Source organism: Dermochelys coriacea, chromosome 7 (assembly GCF_009764565.3).
Source record: "Dermochelys coriacea isolate rDerCor1 chromosome 7, rDerCor1.pri.v4, whole genome shotgun sequence".
In the NCBI taxonomy this organism is placed as follows: Eukaryota; Metazoa; Chordata; order Testudines; family Dermochelyidae; genus Dermochelys; species Dermochelys coriacea.
Window position 1 is genome coordinate 117,555,749 of NC_050074.1, and position 17,881 is coordinate 117,573,629.

The 17,881-nt window shown below is 41.6% G+C and overlaps 1 protein-coding gene across 2 annotated transcripts in view; it reads right to left on the minus strand.

Moving 5' to 3' along the window:
- The window catches only part of RBM20 (RNA binding motif protein 20), a 164,773-nt gene that overhangs the window by 10,355 nt on the left and 136,537 nt on the right, over positions 1–17,881 (minus strand). For both annotated transcript variants that reach the window (XR_006282905.1, XM_038410820.2), the window contains exons 6-11: positions 12,662–12,805; positions 11,230–11,361; positions 9,155–9,234; positions 7,452–8,142; positions 4,017–4,115; positions 377–1,055 (exon numbers count right to left, since the gene is read on the minus strand). Coding sequence is in view for 1 of the 2 variants with exons in the window: in XM_038410820.2 (XP_038266748.1) it covers positions 377–1,055; positions 4,017–4,115; positions 7,452–8,142; positions 9,155–9,234; positions 11,230–11,361; positions 12,662–12,805 (1,825 nt within the window). In the remaining variant the exon portion in view is untranslated. The remainder of the gene's footprint in view (positions 1–376; positions 1,056–4,016; positions 4,116–7,451; positions 8,143–9,154; positions 9,235–11,229; positions 11,362–12,661; positions 12,806–17,881) is intronic.

Sequence of the window (17,881 nt, forward strand, 5' to 3'; positions counted from 1 at the left end):
GGGTGGGAGCCAGACAGACTTAAAAGATCCCTCTGTTATTTGTTGACCTGCAGGAACTGTAGTTCTTCTCATTGACAATTCAAAGTACTTAGCAGGGGGCTGCAAGAGTTCAGCTCAACTCACGTGAACCCAGATGTGACCGTTACAGCTGATTATTGCAAGTTGCTTATCGTATTTCCTTTACACCATTTGACTAAAAGCCTTTAAAGGATTAACATGGCTCTCATGGCAGCCAGGCTCTTTTACTGAGCTGCTCCTAGGACAATCTTGGCACTAATACCAACATTTATTCTTGTTAGCAGGAGATTAAAATCTAATGCATCTTGCACAGATAAAAGCTCTCCACCAGCAGAAAAGAAAACACAGAAGTAGTTACCCCGCGTCTCTTGACACTCTTGGCTTCCACGGGTTGTTTCTTCACTGGAGTTTTTTACAAGCATGTCCAAGACTTCTCTACTCTCAGTTTCTTGTGATCCCATCTGCTTGTAATGATCCATAAAAGTGCCAGAGAGCTGGAGAGTCTCTCCTTTCATTTGATCAGAAAGTATCTGTTCATCCTCCAGCTTTATATGAATATCAGAGATCTCCTCTATTTTTCCTTCCTTTTTGTGGTAATTAGAATCCCTAAGAGCTCTGTCTTCTTGTGATTCATCTGGCTTCTGTTCAGTGTCCAGATTTAGGCTTGATGCTTCGGTAACTGCATCATCGTCATCATCATCATCATCATCATCATTTTTTGGACAGCTACCGGAAGCAGCTAGGCTTTCCTTTGCTGATCTGAAGCTCGTTTCTGGAGCTTCCTGGGCAGATTCGCCTTCACTCCTGTTTATCTGGCTGTGGTCATTTTCCAGTTCTAACGTGCTAGTTACATACTGACGCATTTCTGAGCATGCTTTGTCGTTTGGATCAACTGTAACAATTTCTTCAAGTTCGGTTATATCTGGCTCCATAATAAAGTCGTCTTCTCCCACTTCATCCACTGTGACCAGTTCTTCCATGTTAGCTGGATACCAGGCCTCGCCTTCCATCTCACTTCCACTCTCCCAATCTCGCTCCTGCAGCAAAGGGGAAAACAGATTGGGAAAGATGTCAGTTATATATCATCAATATTAGGGAATGGGCTTTGGCCTAGTGATCACAAGTGATGCTTTGGACTGGCCATTCCTCATGTCCTACCATGTCCACAATTCCTAAGAACTGTACACTGTGGTATCAGGTTTGATTTACTCTGTGTATGTGTAGGGGGGTGTATATGTAATCCACATGCTAATAGGGAGAGATTTCTTTAGAGAGGAGTGAGTGAGTTGTGTCTGGGTCACTGTTGCTAGGCAGATGCACAATTAGCACTCCACACCCGGAAGTTTCTGGATTTGGGTGTGGAAGCTGGACTCAGACTCCACTGAGGACAAGTAATCAGGGCAGCTGCTTTACAAAAGGACATGTGACCTGTTGGGAGAAGCTTAGCCATGGAAGCAGAAAGCAGGCCAGTTTCCCTTAACCCTGAAGCACTGTACAGCAGGTTAGGGGTATTGTTAACTTTCCAACACAGGGAAGCCCTGGCAATTTTAAAAAGAAGAAACTGGGCAGAGAAACAAATGTCTTTATTAGCATTAAATTACACACCTTGACTGTGATTTGATTTTAGCCAAACAGTTTTAGTTCAAAGTTCAATTGCCTTTACCAGTTTGATTCAGCAACTTTTTTCTTATTTAAATGGTATGATGGGGAAAGTCATCTATATCTGGCTAGTCTAAGTTTTATATTTTTCTTGTAACAGGATTGTTTTATGTACTTAATACTGATTGGCTGGTTAATTAGTTAGCTGACTAGCTGAGTGATTCCACAGTCCAGTAGAGGAGGAGAAAGTCTGCCTGGGTTCGAGTTGGAGATTTCTACAAGCAAGTGGAGGGATGATATTGTTGCAGAGCTTTTGACTCACAGACTGTATAGAGCCGATGAACAAAGACTCTAGCTGAGACAGGTAAACTCAACCTATGCTGTTGGATCTCTGAATTACTTCTCACTGTGTGTTTGTGGGGACTGACCTGTTTAGATCTAATTCATTTCTTTTGTTTATATTTATGTAGACTTGTGAAGACAGCGTATGTGGATTCTGAACTAGCCTTATTACGTAGTAGAAATTAAGCTATTATTGTTATTATTTGTTTCTTCATTATTATAGGATTGTATGAAGTTGGTACTTAAGAATTAAGTTCACAGAATATCAGGGCTGGAAGGGACCTCAGGAGGTCATCTAGTCCAACCCCTGCTCAAAGTAGGGCCAATCCCCAATTTTTTCCCCCAGATCCCTAAATGGCCCCCCTCAAGGATTGAACTCACAACCCTGAGTTTAACAGGCCAAATGCTCAAACCACTGAGCTATCCCTCCCCCCAAGTTCATTCCCTTTGTTCTTTTATGACTTGATTGTGGAGAAACCTTGCTGAAAGTCCTCCATGCCTGAACTCTGGGTCTCCATGTGCTTTTCTATAGGAGTTTTGTTTAAGCACTAGGAAAGCTCCCCCACAGTTACATATACACAGACCCCTTTACCATAGCCCATATAAATGCTTCTATCATTGCACTTCTTTGGGGATATTTTATAACTCTTTGGGTAGCTGAAATCTCCCGGTCTCAGTCTTGTGTTAATTACGACCATGTGAGCAGTGCCACAACTGCCCAGAAATCCACAACCTGTTGTACCTAATTCTTTGAATAAATCTTTCTTCAGGCCCAGAGGAAATTCACTTGCCTACGCCTCTGGGGATATAGGAGCCTTGCCAGCAGAGACTGCAGGGGGAATGTGCTGAATTTGTCCTCTCCCCATCATCACCATGGCCAACCTCTCCCCAACCAACAGAGTAATTTTTTTGCCTGGCTGCACACTACCTCAAGCTCCTACAGAGACAGGAAACTTGTGGCTACCTACTGCAGTCACTTCCTTCCACATGGACCCTCTGAAGGAGACTAGGCTGGCAGAAGATGGCTTAGACCTGGAAGGAAGTTAGCCTTTAGAGTTATGCTAAGATTTTAATCTCCTGGAACACCAGATAAAAATCGCAGGATGGTACTAATTATAAACTCAGTATCCGACAGTGGACCTTCATTCCAAAACATTAGCACTGGCTTTCTGAAGTGCACATATTAATTACAATGCCTGCTTACTTTTAATACATACTTAGAATAAGTTAGATTTCAACTTTCAGAATCATTTTATGTACATAAGAGATGAAAAATCTGTGTTTCTCTCCTCTTTGGTCATTTCATATGAAGCCTGGCAGTGTCCTAGGGTAGACAGACTGTTCTGGATCAGGAGATCAATTTTCTACTGCAACAGATATTGATAGCTTCCACGTTTGACCATCATCTCATAACTGTAAAGGTATGAAGCTGGAAAATTGCCAAGGATATGTCTCTGTGATACTGCAACAGGAGGTTTGTAGTGAAATTATTTAAAGCCCTATTTAAAGACAAAGCCCTGGCTGGGATGATTTAGTTGGGGATTGGTCCTGCTTTGAGCAGGGGGTTAGACTAGATGACCTCCTGAGGTCCCTTCCAACCCTGATATTCTCTGATTCTAGGACTTAAAGAGAAATGTTTAAAAAGAGGTTGTCTACAGTACATCTAACTCCATTCTGGAAAGGCTTCATCTCCTGTCCCTTCCTTTGCTGTCACTCCAAAATGACTGCCTCTTCTATTTTTGGACACACTTGACAGTTATGTAGTCTTTTTAGGCATATGTTCCTTCACATGCATAGCACTTGGCAGCAGCCATTAAAAGTAATCTATATGGGCATACAGCAACTAAAAGAAGAGCCTCTCAAAACCCTGTCAGGCAAAAGCTATCCATAGAAGCAGAGTTCAATACGAGGTAAGTTAATTTAGACATCCCCTCTCAGAGTGTCTGAGAAATGGTATTCAATGGGGGTGTAATATTTCAGTCTGCAAAATTTGCTGACAAATTCATGTGTTGCTTTATTTTATAATAGAGACTAAACCCAGTTAACACACAGCTTACCTTCTCTTTTTTTGTGCTTTCCACAGAATCTGCTGAATCTTTTCCTTGTTTATTCATTGAAGGTGAGGTCTTCTCTGTAATATGTTCCTCTTTCCCAAGCTAAAACAAATACAACATGTATATCTGTAGTGACACTCAGCAGTAATCCTAAACAGAGAGATTTCCATTATGGTCTATTCTGAGTCTTCATGAGCAAAGGCATTCAACACAGTCCCATTCCTTATTCATCAGATTTGTACATGTGAATTCTGCAGAAACACCCAGAGATTGGAGACTTCTATCTAGCAAAGCTGGACAGAAAATGTAAAAAAAAAAAAAAGAAATTTCGAGAAAAAAATGGAAATATTGAAAATTCATGAATTTCCAATCTTCCTTCTTCAGTTTTCCAACCAACCCTGGTTTATAATGATTGAATGCAGTGTAAGCAGGGGGCCCCAACCCATTGATCTGTTATTGTAGGACTGCTCAGGAATGCAGTTCCTTGCTTGGCTTATATTTTGGAAAAACAAACTACAACATTATATGGTGTTAAAAAAAAACATAGGTGGGCTGGAAGTTGAGGTCTTCTAAGCTTGAGGATGTCCCTATAACAGTATGAGTGACCTTAACCAAAGATTCTCAGAAAGTCTATTGCTAACTCTGTTAGTTTAAAATGACTATGTACATGTGCGCAACTAGCACTGCAGCTTCTCTCCAAGGAAGCACAAAATGACCACAGAAAAGACAATCAAGCCACATCATCTTGATTGTCAACAGGGACTGAACCCAGGACCTCCAGAGTTAAAAGTAGGAGCCCCTGCAGCTTCTGCAAAAGGATTAAGATCCGCACCCAGCAGTTGCAGCTGACTCCATATGCTCAGTGGATCAGGACCAGAGGTATGCCCAACACACAGGAATGACAGCTTTGATGTGGGCTCCTCCTGCTCTACTTTTCCGAGACTCCAGCTGCATGAGCCAGAAGTAGTGCCTAGATCAAAGCGTCTGTCATTAGCAGTCCCTGCAGACTGCCACAAGAGGAGCACCACACGGTCAGTCAGGAGGGTACCTGGCTCCATAGGGCTACACCTTAGAGAGAGCCCTGCTCTGAGGTATTATTCAGCCACGCTGAAGTACACAGTAAAAAAAAAAAGGGGGACTAAAATCTGGTGCAGACAAACAGGTTGATTGGATGTAGAAGAACCATTGCCTGCTACAGAGACTGCTGTGCTACAACCTGGAAACCTTGAGACTTCCACCGTGTTTTCCCTGCATGAGGAAGGAGAGCAAGATCAATTAAGGCTTGCCCTGAGCTGACTACGGATTTTGAAGTTCAGCAGGATCAACTCAAGTCATTGCACAGGGAACCACAAACAGGATATCTAGCGGCTTCTTCAAGTAAACGCTCCCCAGCGAGAGACACCGATCACCTACCCATTTTAAAGACTATTGGCTGTAAATGTATTCAAATAACCGGTTTCCATTCTGTGCAGCACTACACTTACACACCCATGCTGTAATGTTACCAACCACCATACACCATGTGGTCATCAGACTTAGTGTCAAAGTAACAAAGAGTTAAGGCTGGAACTTTTCAGAAGAGCTCAAATAAATTGTGCCCAAATCCCACTGATGTCCCATGGGAGGCGGGCACCTAACTCCCTTAGGGTCCTTTTAGTCAGTGATTTTTGGGGGAGAAAGCTGCAAGGTACTGGAGTGAATAATGGAGCTCTTCATAATGGCATTTCTGTTGATGTGGCAAGTTACAGAATGTTCAAGTGGATTTTTCTCCCCACTTGGTGTTAATAATGTGAGTTCAAAACTGGCTTGCTGTACGTTGCACCCCTAAAAGTGCAACTGCTCCCCAAGACAGGTCTCCAGGTACATGAATAAGGAAAACAAACTTTTGCTCACAAAGTTGCCTACTGAGTTCTTGAGCTACGGTATAAAAGGATTGTTTTGTGGAGGGCTGGTGCCGTGAGAAAGGCAGCCCATCCCCTGTTGAAATACACCTTGGACAGGTTTACCTGTCACTTCTATTAAACCCGATGATCTGGATTTTCTGGTCTGAAGCAGCACAAAGTGACCTTACACCAGCCAGAGATAGCCCCGAGAGAATCCCCTCTATGCAGGGGAATGCGCTGCTGGCAGAAATCTGGTGGTGGCGGCTCTGCTGTCTCCTGTGCCAGCCCTGTACATTCCATAAAGGATCTTACGCCAGTGACATATGTAGGGGCCCCGCCAATTTCACGGCTGTGAAAACCATGTCACGGACCATGAAATAAGTCCTTCCCGATGAAATCTGATCTTCCCAAAATCAACCGGGCAGGGAGGGACAAAACTTTTTCTTCCCCTGCATAGCTGTTAATGGGGGGAGATCAAACCCACTTCCACAGTCAGTGCAGAAGGGAGGGTGGTACAGTCTCCCTTCTGCACTGCAGCAGCCCCAGAGCTGGACTCCGCACTGCCGCCCCCCACAGCTCTTGCCAGGGCTCGGGGCACTCGGGCTTGGGGCTGCTGTTCCCCACAGGTCCTGCTGTGGCTCAGGGGCGCCCTACTTCCAGGGCTTCCGCCCTCCCCCTGCATCTCCTGCCCGGGTTTGGGCTCTGAAGGCAGTGCAGAAGTGCGTATGGCAATCTTGCAGCCCCCCTTCAACAGTTTGGGGGACCCCCCCCACAATCACCAGTTGGATCAGGACCCCCATGGTTACAACACCTGAAATTTCAGACGTAAATATCTGAAATTGTGAAATTGACCAATTTTAAAACCCCCTGGCCACAAAACTGACCAAACTGAATGGTGAATTTAGTAGGGCCCTAGGCATAGGTTAGGGGAGCCTGGAGCATGGGCTGTGAATTTGGAGGTTGCTACGGGGTCCCTGAAGCTTTTCCTTTCCATTCCATCCAAGCAGAGAATCAAGCCCACAGAGACTGTAACTTTACCTACCAGTGAAATTTACTAAGGAATTTAAAACTATGAAGTAATGTGCATACCAATTCACTGCTTCTGCCTCGAGAGGATAACAAGTCCCTGCTTGGCCATTACATGGAGTGAGAAATTAGTAATATTCATTGTCACAGTCAAGAGCAGGGAATTACAAATACAAGTTACCAATTGCTATGCCTACAACACCACAAAAATTGTGTCATGAGAGTAAAAAGTCATTCCCACGCTGACTGCTCGATAAATCACAGGTGGCTGTATAGAAAAAAATTTCTAGTGAGCTGAAAGGGGAGCAAAACAAAACATTTGGTAGGCATCCCTTTTACCTGCAAACATCACTGCAGTTTCATTGCAAACAAGCAGACAAAGGACATGTTTGGACTAGTTCCACAACAGTCACAGAAGTTCTGAGCCCATTAGAAAAGTCATTACGCCAGCATTACAACTTTTCACTTTTATGTGAAAAGTTGTAATGTACTAGTGTCCCCTATTCTAACCAAAGAAGCTCCCTGTTACCTCGTTCTCAGGTGCATTGCCTTCCTTCGCGTCACTGCTTTCAGCCACAGCGGCAGCATCTTCAACTGTGTCTTTATCTGCTTTCTTGCTTTTATATCTATCACTTTGCTTTTGCCTGCAGCCTTCAGATACCTTGTTGGGCCTTTGTTCTGAAGCTTCCTCCTTATCTAGGTCCTCACAGTGAGAGTGTTTGCTCTCTCTTAACCTGGACTCTTCTTTTCTTTTCGACTTCACCGGTGCATCCTGCAGCTGCTTTTGGTATCGATCAGATTTTGACTTATATGCTTTTCTGTAATAGTCATCTTCCCTGCTCTTATACCCAGGTAAAGCATGAAGGGCATTGGGTGAACCACCCCTTAAGTGCTTTTCTCTGTGTCCTCTGGCTCCTTCGATCCGTCCATCTAAATCTAGCTTATCCAGCTGCCGAATATAGTGTTTTCTCTCATGAACCCATGTGTCAGTCCTATCCCTTTTCTCCTCCCCATTCTCTCTCCAGAGTACTGGATCTCTTTCTTCCTCTCTTCGGGAGTAAGGGGACTGATCCCACGACTCTCTTCCATTTCCCCAGTCTGTCCTGCTGGCACCCAATGGACTGCGAGGTGAGCTGCAGGAAGTAAAGCTTGGGGTATGGGACCTTGGTGACAGAGAGTGGCTTATGGGGCTGCGAGACCGGGGCCTCTCAGTCCCATACCTGCAGCAGAAGGAAAGCACACAATTAATCATCTCTGTCTGGAGGAAATCTAGGGAATCATTACCCTGTTTGTATCCAGCCATACTGAATACTGGGTTTGTACACTTGACCAAATCAAACAAACCTTTAAAATTGCACCCACAGATTTTGCACATGTGCCCATTTGCACATGTATTGCTCCCTTGCATTTGCTGGAGCCTGGTTAGGACTGTACGAACGAACGGTCACAGCGTTTTCAAAAAATCCACATAGAATCTGTTATGAGAGGAACATGCATGTTCTTCCTTAAGAGTGTCACAAGGTGTCAGTTTCTATAAGCCTATGACATGTTTAATACAGGCCATTTATGCTTCCATGACATCACTAAGGTGATAAAAAGGGGCACATCCACCCTGAGTTTTCATGTATTAAAAGTGGTTTCACTTTGTGACTATTCCTCCTACAGAACCACTCATAGCGCACGACCCATAAATGCACACAGTAGAAAAGAGACACATGGAAAGTATGCAAAATAAATAAAAAATAAATATTTAATGTGACTCCTTCCTCTGGGTCTTCCAGTGCATCTAGCCTGTCTGTCTTTAGATGATAGGAGAATGTCTTCTAATTTGTGTTTTGTACATCATGCCAAGCATGTTGTCAATGCTCAGAATAATAAGTAATTAATAATAAAAACTATCATTTTCTTTCATAACAATCATTGCATCTGTCAGTGTGTTTCATTACCCAGGCTCTGTGATTTACCACAGTATCCATTTGTATTTTTCCAAGCAGTAGAAATGAAATATAACAGACTTCCAAAACATGAGAGATTGAGAATTAAGAAAGAAAAAGTAAATAGATAAAGTGATTATCCTGCTGGCCAGTCAGCAGCGTTATTTAAACCCCTGTTTCCACCCTGGAACCCTCTAAATCAAGGGTAATGGCTCAGTATTCAGAATGTACAGAATTTGCTTTCTATATTGCTCTGAATCAAGATAGGATATGCCCAGCTGACATCATGATGAGTTACCTGTCGGCTTCACGGTACATATCTCTTTCCTTTTGAGAATGGATGTCCTGGATGATTGCTGCCACATTTTTACCTGGTTTCTTAGCAAAACAAAAGATAGCTGTTTAGAATCCAATACGTCTCTAAGCTATATTACGTGCAACATCTATGAAGTGACATTCCATGTAGCATTTCATGACACTACTTGTGAAAAGTATTCTAATAGTGTGTTTCCTACAGTCCTCTCTAAAGTTGGTAGCATGGTGACTGATGCAGTAAAATTGTACTGATAGAAAACAGTGATCTGTTACACTACAGCATGGTATCTTTATATTTGTTGGCTTATATGATATGATCTGAACACTAGACAGTCTTTTTGCTGGGCATTCACTATAGAATATTTGCTAGGAATCTGCATGTAACAGGAGTCAAATTAGGCCACTAGCCTAAAACATGGATTAAATAGATGTGTCATTCATGCTTCTGCCTCCCTAGGAATAAACTGGTGTGGTATTTAATTTCACTGCTTAGCCCATTCAGGAGCATGGCCACACAACAACATGTGTAGCTATGGGAGCGTCAAATAAAACATGCAAGGGAAGCTTGTAAGTGAAATTTCAACAGGTGATATTTTTTCAAGACCATTTATAAAAAATGTATTACAGAAGATCAAAGTGTGGATACCTCTTCAAACACAAACAATAGCTGAACAATATAGTCATGTGGGCACTGAAAGCAGTTCATATAGCAATAGAAACCACCCTTTCCTGGATTAAAAAAAATCCCTTTTACTACCTCTGAAAGAAAGAGTCAGGAACCTCTGAGCCATAAGGCTGCATGCAATTGGAACTGCTGAAAATTTTTAGAGTTTTCTGAACAGTTCACATTCAACATCTACCTACCTTAGATGCTTACCAGGCCTCCATTACCATAGTATCTGAGCACCTCACAAGCTTCAATGTATATATCCCCACTACACCCTGTGAGGTAGGGAGGAACTATTCTTCCCATTTTAGAGATGGGGAACTGAGGCACACAGAGACTGGAGCATCTTTGGTAGAACAGGGAAATGGAATCCAGGTCATGTGAGTTCCAGGCTTGTGCCCTAACAACTGGACCATCATTATTCCCTGGTCTACCCCCACACCAATGCTACAGCATACACGCAACTTAGCCTGTATATAGTGAAATAAAACCACATGCTATGTGGCTCAGGAAAATGGGTAATGAGCTGTGGAGCCTTTCACCTCTAGATCACTAGTTCCTTCCCAGGTTAGTCATCATGAAAGTAATTATTCCCTTAATGTTGGTGGCATATAGGGTGACCACATGCCCCGATTTTATAGGTACAGTCCTGATTTTGGGGTCTTTTTCTTATATAGGCTTTATTGTCCCCTACCCCCGTCCCGATTTTTCACATTTGCTGTCTGGTCATCTTAGTGGCATATGTAAAATGCATTAGGTTTTCTCAGTCCAGTTTTTGTGTACAGGAATCAGTACAGTGACACTCTCAATAGAGAGGCCAAAGACTGAATGATCGTTCAGAATTCTGATTCCCCATGACAAATTCTGTGCTTCAGTTAGATCATCCGAAGAGAGAGAGAAAAGCTGATGATGAAAATGTTCAAGGCAGTACTGCCACCATAGTTATACATGGAAATTGTACCGTGGCTCCAGGGCACAATTATGAAGCCATATTTACTAAATCATATCTGAAGGATGATGGAAAGAATAGTAGCCTCTTATTTTTGCCACCACACAGAGTCTGCAACGTTTATGCACGGCTGGATATTGGGCTTTCGTTTGACTGAACAATACCAATGTCTGGCCATAATAAGACAGCTGAGGAATGAGTTTAGAATTAATGGTGTGACAATCAGATTAAGTAGATTCAAGTAACTCAAATACAAGAAGAAAGCCAATAGTCAAGTAAACATGGCTTCTTAGCATATGTTAGTTAACTTATTTGCCATCATTTCATTTTTTTAAATTCTTACTATGGTAAGTAAAAATCAGTGATTAAGCAGAGGATTTTAGACGGGTTTCTGAGGGTGTGCCAATAAGTCCAGAGTTATAATACACTGTTTATAGTTTACCTTCAGCTGAAGCTCCTTGTATCTTTTAGACATTCTAATGAGTAACTTGTCATCATTTATCATAGCAGGTTTCTCTTGATAGTACTGCACCATGGCCTGTGCAGCCTCAGTGTAAGCCATTTCGAGAAAGGCCTATCACAAAAAAGAAGAAGCTGGTGGATGCTAGACAATATGCAATGAAAGAGAAAAAATGTGGCACACCAACTTTAATTCATAATATTTTTAAGAGAAATTTGAGATAGTAAATTGTAAAAAAACCACAGGAGTTTAGAAAAGCCTGCTCAATGAAACAAGATTTCCTTAGAGCCACGTAGCTTTTCAGCTTTGGAACTGAAATTGTAACCGTGAGTATTTTGATCAGTCTCCGTTTATTTAAAAGAAAATGGATTGCCAATTACAAAAGATGAGACCCTACTAAAAACAGATGAACAAGCCACTTAGCAAAAGAATAAAAATGACTTTAACGAAATCTTTCCTGACATATGAAAAAGTTAATTCACTTTCTTCCCCTTTTCTCAGTCATCTTCAATCTTCGTGGTTAGTTGGTGAAAGGAGGCAAATGCTGTGAGAGGGGCTGCTCTTGAGATTTCCAACTGAGTTTTGCAGGCTTAGTAAGGATCCAGACTTTGGTATGCAAGACAAATCAAATATTGATAAGTTAGGAGACGTGTCTGTCACCATCAAAAGCCAGAAAGAATTAAAAATCAGAGTGATGTTAACAAGCAGGTTTATAACAATTTAAAATAAAAATATATTTTGATGTGACTTTAGCTTAAGTGGCCAGTGTAAACTCATGAATGTAAATTTACTGGATTTTAAAGTATGGTTATGATGAGAAGACTATAAAATCATACATATCCCACTTCAGTGATTTATTTCCATATAGTTTTGAAATACAGTTTTCCTTTTAAATACAACATAAGATTTTGCTGACAACCAGCATGATGAGCTCAACCTGTGATCTAAAAATCCAGGTTGTGCTTTGCTTTCTGCATTACCAAAAATGAAGATTCTGTGGCCACCGCTCAGCTAGCAGTGGGTGATGAATGAAGCAGAATAGAATACAACTCATTCTTCCCACAGCTAAATCAGCTCTGCAGTGATGAGTAGACAAAATAAATAGCACTATGAAAATACAGAGGGAACTACTAAGAGTAATAGAACAAGTCAAAATTATTCCAATTTCTGAAATGATAAAGAAGCATTTTTGCAAAAATGTTTCACTTAATACAACGTTTTCACCTATTTTTGCCAGTTAACAGGCAATCAGAGATGCCATGGGTTACAGCCACAGATGTAACCCTGATCACACTTTAAAAAACACCCCTTTGTACCTTAACAACACACTTTGCATATTCAAGCTTCTATTATGAAGAAGCAGCCTTACACAAAGATTAATACATCTCAATTAATGGCACAAAAGGCAACATACCTGATTAGTAGATTTCATGAGGATATAATTAGTGACTTTCCCAAAGGGAAGTCCAAGATTAATGACATCATTCTCTGTGCAGCTTCCTTCAGGGAGATTGCAGATGTGTACTACTCGGCCTTCAGTGGATTTCCTTTGTGGGAACTAAGAGGAATAAACGTGTGTATATAGGTGGTTTGATAATACAGCAACTAGGTAGGTTTTTGCACAAATGAGATTTCCTAATCAGCACTAAAATAATTAAAACCATACTTCCTTCCTTTTAAATGTTCTCAGCCTTATAGTTTTACATCAGACCCAACACGTCTCAGTACATTATACAGCGAAGGAAATAAGTTCAGGTGAGGGGACTACAAATGAGGTATGGGATAATCATGGGCTGCATTTAAATCCTTCTGCCTCTAACTTAGAGTGAATCACACAAGAAGTAAAATGAGCCCTGTTTAACTTTTAGGGGAGTCACATTATTTCATTTTGCAGAACCTACAACCTTCCCCCTTCCACCATGACAATGAAACATACTGCAGAGTTTCTTCTTTGGGGCCCCTTTTGAACACAGACACCGAACAGACTTCCCTAATTGGGCTGGCACAAATTTGACGCTGACAGTGTGATAATCGCTTTGAAACAGTGGAAATCTATTCTGAAATGTGGAGTCAGTCTCCAAAGCAGTCTCCTGTTGTTCGTACGTGGAAAAGAGGCTTTACGCTCCCTGTTCAAAGAGGCATCGAGATATGCTGAGAGATGTATGTAATGTAACCTAGCTAATGCTACTCGGAAGACTTCTCACCTCAGGAGATAACTGGGGATGTACTCTGGAGGACTTATGATCTTTGCTATGCAGTGAGGGCAGGTTTTTCCCAGAGAAGTAACTCTGCCTTCAATTAGAACGTGCAGTTCAAAGAAAGGTGCAAATCAATTGAGCTAGTAGGATCAAGTTCACCGGAGCCACCACAGATGTTGGGTTTGTCACCTGAGTTTACAACTTAGAAAGTTAATGTTGCCCAATTTGCACCTCTGACCCATTACCTTGCCTCCATGCTTTAACCTATTACCATTTGTTTGTTTTTGTTTTCCATTGCAATGAAATATAAGAGACACTGTACAGTGCACTATTTATTATTTAGTTGTATTTTAGGTTGCCTAGACACTAGGAAATGAGTATTATTGTGATTCTATACCTCACCACTAGTGCTGGTCAAATAATAATCATTGAATTATTGAACACATTGTGATCTTTTTGAATAAATTAACTAATTTTTTCCAATGGTTCTCCAGAATGGAGAGCTCCTTTAATCTGTTCATTGTCACTCGTTGCTTTGTCTTTAGAACAGAAAAGAAAATCAAGACTTTTTACAAATGCACTAGCTTTGCAATGCCTGGCTTTTCTAAGCAGATCCTTTTGCATTATGAAAGCTGAACAACTGTCAAGTTCCAAATATTCTCTCCAGCAAACAGAGAACTAAAGGCCTGATCCTGCAAGGTATTAAGCACTCTCAACTCCCGCTGAAGAGAACAGAAGTTGAGGATGCTCAGAAGTTGAGGATCAGGCCTTTAGCATGCCCAAGGGACCAAAACTGCTATGAGAAGTATTAATTTTTTAAAATCCAAATATACTTCCCCTTAAATTTTCAGGGATAATCCAATGTTGTTTAATCTAATATGGATGTCAAGTGCCTGTATCCTAGCTTTTTTGAAAGCTTGAGGTCTTATGCATTATTTGTATGAAACATATTGATAAAAAAAAGACTTGCATCATATCGATCAGCCAGAAATTTGTCTTGGAATCTTAGACATGTTAAAGGTATGGTGTATTGCCTTCTAGTTTGGTAGTATATGTATTGCACTAGTGCCTAGAGGCCCTAATCGGCATCCATTCTGCTAGATCCTCTATGCACACACATGCATGTATATAGTAAGAAACAGTCCCGTCCCCAAGAAGCTTACAATCTTCTATCAACATGGTCCAGTTCGAGATCAGAAATTCTGATTTACTAGAGAGTTTTAGGGAAAGCTCAAGTCTCATTCCTGATTGAGGGCATATCTACACTGCAATACTGGGGCATGGTTGCAGTTTGAGCAGACATACCCAAGCTAGTTTTAATCCAGCTAGCTCTGGTTACAGACTAGTGAAGCTACATGGGCTTCAGCATGAACTGTACAAGCCCACATGGGACCCTGGGTAATCACTCAGATGGCTAGCCTGTGCTGCCAGGGCTTCACTGCTCTAGGACCTGAACTAGGCAGATTAAAGCTAGCTTAGGTATGTCTACTCGAGCTGAAATCACACTCCATGGTGGCAGTCTAGACATTCCCTGAGTGACAGGATCTCCCTTTGAAACTGACATTGGAACAGAGGAGAAGCTCGCACTTTAGTGGCAGGACAGAGCTGGGGCTGTGTTGCTATTTTGGTTTCATGAGCCCCTCTCTACTCCTTGATAATTGTTTTGTTTTGTTAAAAGCCAATGATCAGGTTGTCACTGCCAACATTTCAGGATAATATGATGCTGTATATTCCTTTTAGCAGGCACAGTCACTATAGAGATATACTAAAATAGCCCTGTGTGTGATGCTTTTGGAAAGTTGCAACTTGAAACCATGCAAAACTCAGAAGGGTTTGGGTCTGGTCATGAATGCAGACTGTGTTAATTGAAAAGTTATGAAGGTTCATGAACTTATCGAGCAAACCTGGGCAGATGGATAGCTTTGTATTCTACATTCCTGTGAACTCTGTAGTTGTGTGTGGTTGGGACTAGAAATGGGTCCACCTGAGCTTTGATGGGGCTCAGAACCCGAACTCAGATCTGTATCTAAATTCCATAACTCGGTAAAAAACTTTCTACCAATTCAAGCATTCAGGCAACAATCACTATTTTAAAACTTCAATAGTCAAAATTCATATAAACAAAGATATTATTGTGAAATTCTTTTTTTTTTTGTTATTGCTGTTAGCAGATAGTATACTGAGAATGTACCAGGCTTGAAGGATTTCCCTCTCCTACTAGTTTGAGGATAAATTCAGCCAATGAGGATGAAAAATACTTGTTCTGTCATGCATGCCAAATCCATATCCTACAATTTAAAGAAACAGCTTTGTACTGTTAATTAGGTATGGTTTTCAGCAGCATTTTCAATCAACTTTCTTTACAATCCATTTCTACATGTAATTAACCTATAGATCTGGTCAAATACCATGACAAATTTGTTGAATAAATTATTTGATGCATACCTGTGAAATTCAAACAGTACTAGCCAAATGCTATTTCACAAGCATTAACCACTTCTCCTGTACGTTTATTATATCTCTTTTTATTTCTTAGCTTCACTCTATACTTTCTCTATCCTTCCTATAATTGATCATGGGGACTCTCCCACTGAAGTTTTTTCAGTACTGCTTTCCTCTCTCTGACAGCTGATCAGAAATAGAAATTTCTGTCCTAAGGGAAATTTTGATATTTCATTCTTTTCCCCCCCATCTCAAATCAGGACAAAAAAGGGCAAAATGTCAAAACTCTTCACCAAAATTTTTTTTTTGAAATGCCAAAATGTTTTGTTTCATATCTGTTTGATGTTGAACTGCATCCACCAGCCCTGCCACAGTGCCTCTTGGAAATTGTAGTTTGGGTACTTCGTTCCCCCATTGTCCTCATTGGGCCAGTCTTCCCAGCCAGATGACATCTCCCATGATGCACAGCTGCAGCTTGTTGGGGGCAGGGGGTGGAAGATCACGATGCATCATGGAAAAGGTAGTCTGACCAAGAAGCCCAACCCATAAAGGGAGAACCTGAAATATAGCTCTCAAGACATACTGTGGGAGCTCAGGCGGACTATATTGAAATTTCAGCAAAATAGACATGTTCCTGTAGGAAATGTTGATTTTGTGCATCATGAAAACATTCTGAAAGAAAATTTTGAACTAGTTCTACTCTTTTCCTTTCCCCCTCCATCTTATCATTTCTTTCCTTTTCCCTACATTGTATGTGCAAGTTCCTTCCTTATGCTATATTCATCTCTCCTTACTTCCTCCCAAATCTCTCTCATCATTGTATTTCTCTTCTTTTTAAATTTATCCCATCAATGTCTCTCACCCAACCCACCCACCCATGCTTGTATCTCTATTTATATTTCCAAGTCCTAGCAGCCAAAAGGCTACATCTATGAGCTATGGACTAATATGCACGTTCCTCACTGATCGGGGCAATTCTCAGGTAAGAAGCCAACCCTTGTCCCCAGCTCCTGGAAAAGGGAAAGATTCTTAGTAGGGTGCTGTCCTGGGACTTTGCTTAGGGCTGGGTGAAATGTTGTCATGGGTTGGTTTAAAACCCCATTGAGGTTGGTAGGTGTGAATGTATCCTTCAGTTAACATAACCATAGGTGCCAACTCCGTGGGTGCTCCGGGGCTGGAGTGCAAATGTACCCCCAGCTCAAATAATGCTAAAGGGAAAAACTCTCTAGGAGGCTTATTTGGCTCAAGTCAACATTACAGCTCAAATGAATGGCTTGGAAGAAGGGGAGAAAGGGGGCTTACAAGCAGCCCACTTGGGTGACCCACCTCTGATGGTGCTGCAGAATTTACTCCCCGAAAAGAGATGGAGTTATCCATACCTAATACAAGCCTTTGACATGCGGTTTGGAGCTAGCCATTAATTTAAGCTGGTCATGGCACAGCTACAGAGCTAGAAGGAGAGGGGAAAGAAGAAACCCCATCTGAACTGGCAGAGAACCTGTATTCCTGGCCTATCTGGATACTGCCAAGGACTTCCAGGATAGACTGGCAATGAGCCAATCTACAGCTGCTCAGCTGGACTTGCAGATCAAGATCAGCAAAAGGAGGCCAAAGACACTCCGAGAGGCTGTGGAAATTGCTACAGAACTTGAATTTTTTTTCAGGTAGCAGTTCACCAGAAGAGGAAGCAGCTGCTGGTGAGGAAGACGGAAGCTGAGCATCATGAGCCCTGTAAATTACAGCTCTGTGTCTGATATGTATGGTGAAAGAAAGGATTCAAACCTGTCTCGTGACCGTATGGAACGACTGGAACAAATGATAAATTTGGTTTGTAAAAGAGGGAGATGGGCAATAATAATGCAAAAATGAATGGAAACAGTTCAGTTATATGCTGGGACTGTGACAAAACTGGATTGTTATAAATATAAGGTGGGCCAAGACGGCCTACTGCAAATAGCGAAAGCCTCTCTCCCAGTTCAGAAAACAGGGGGACA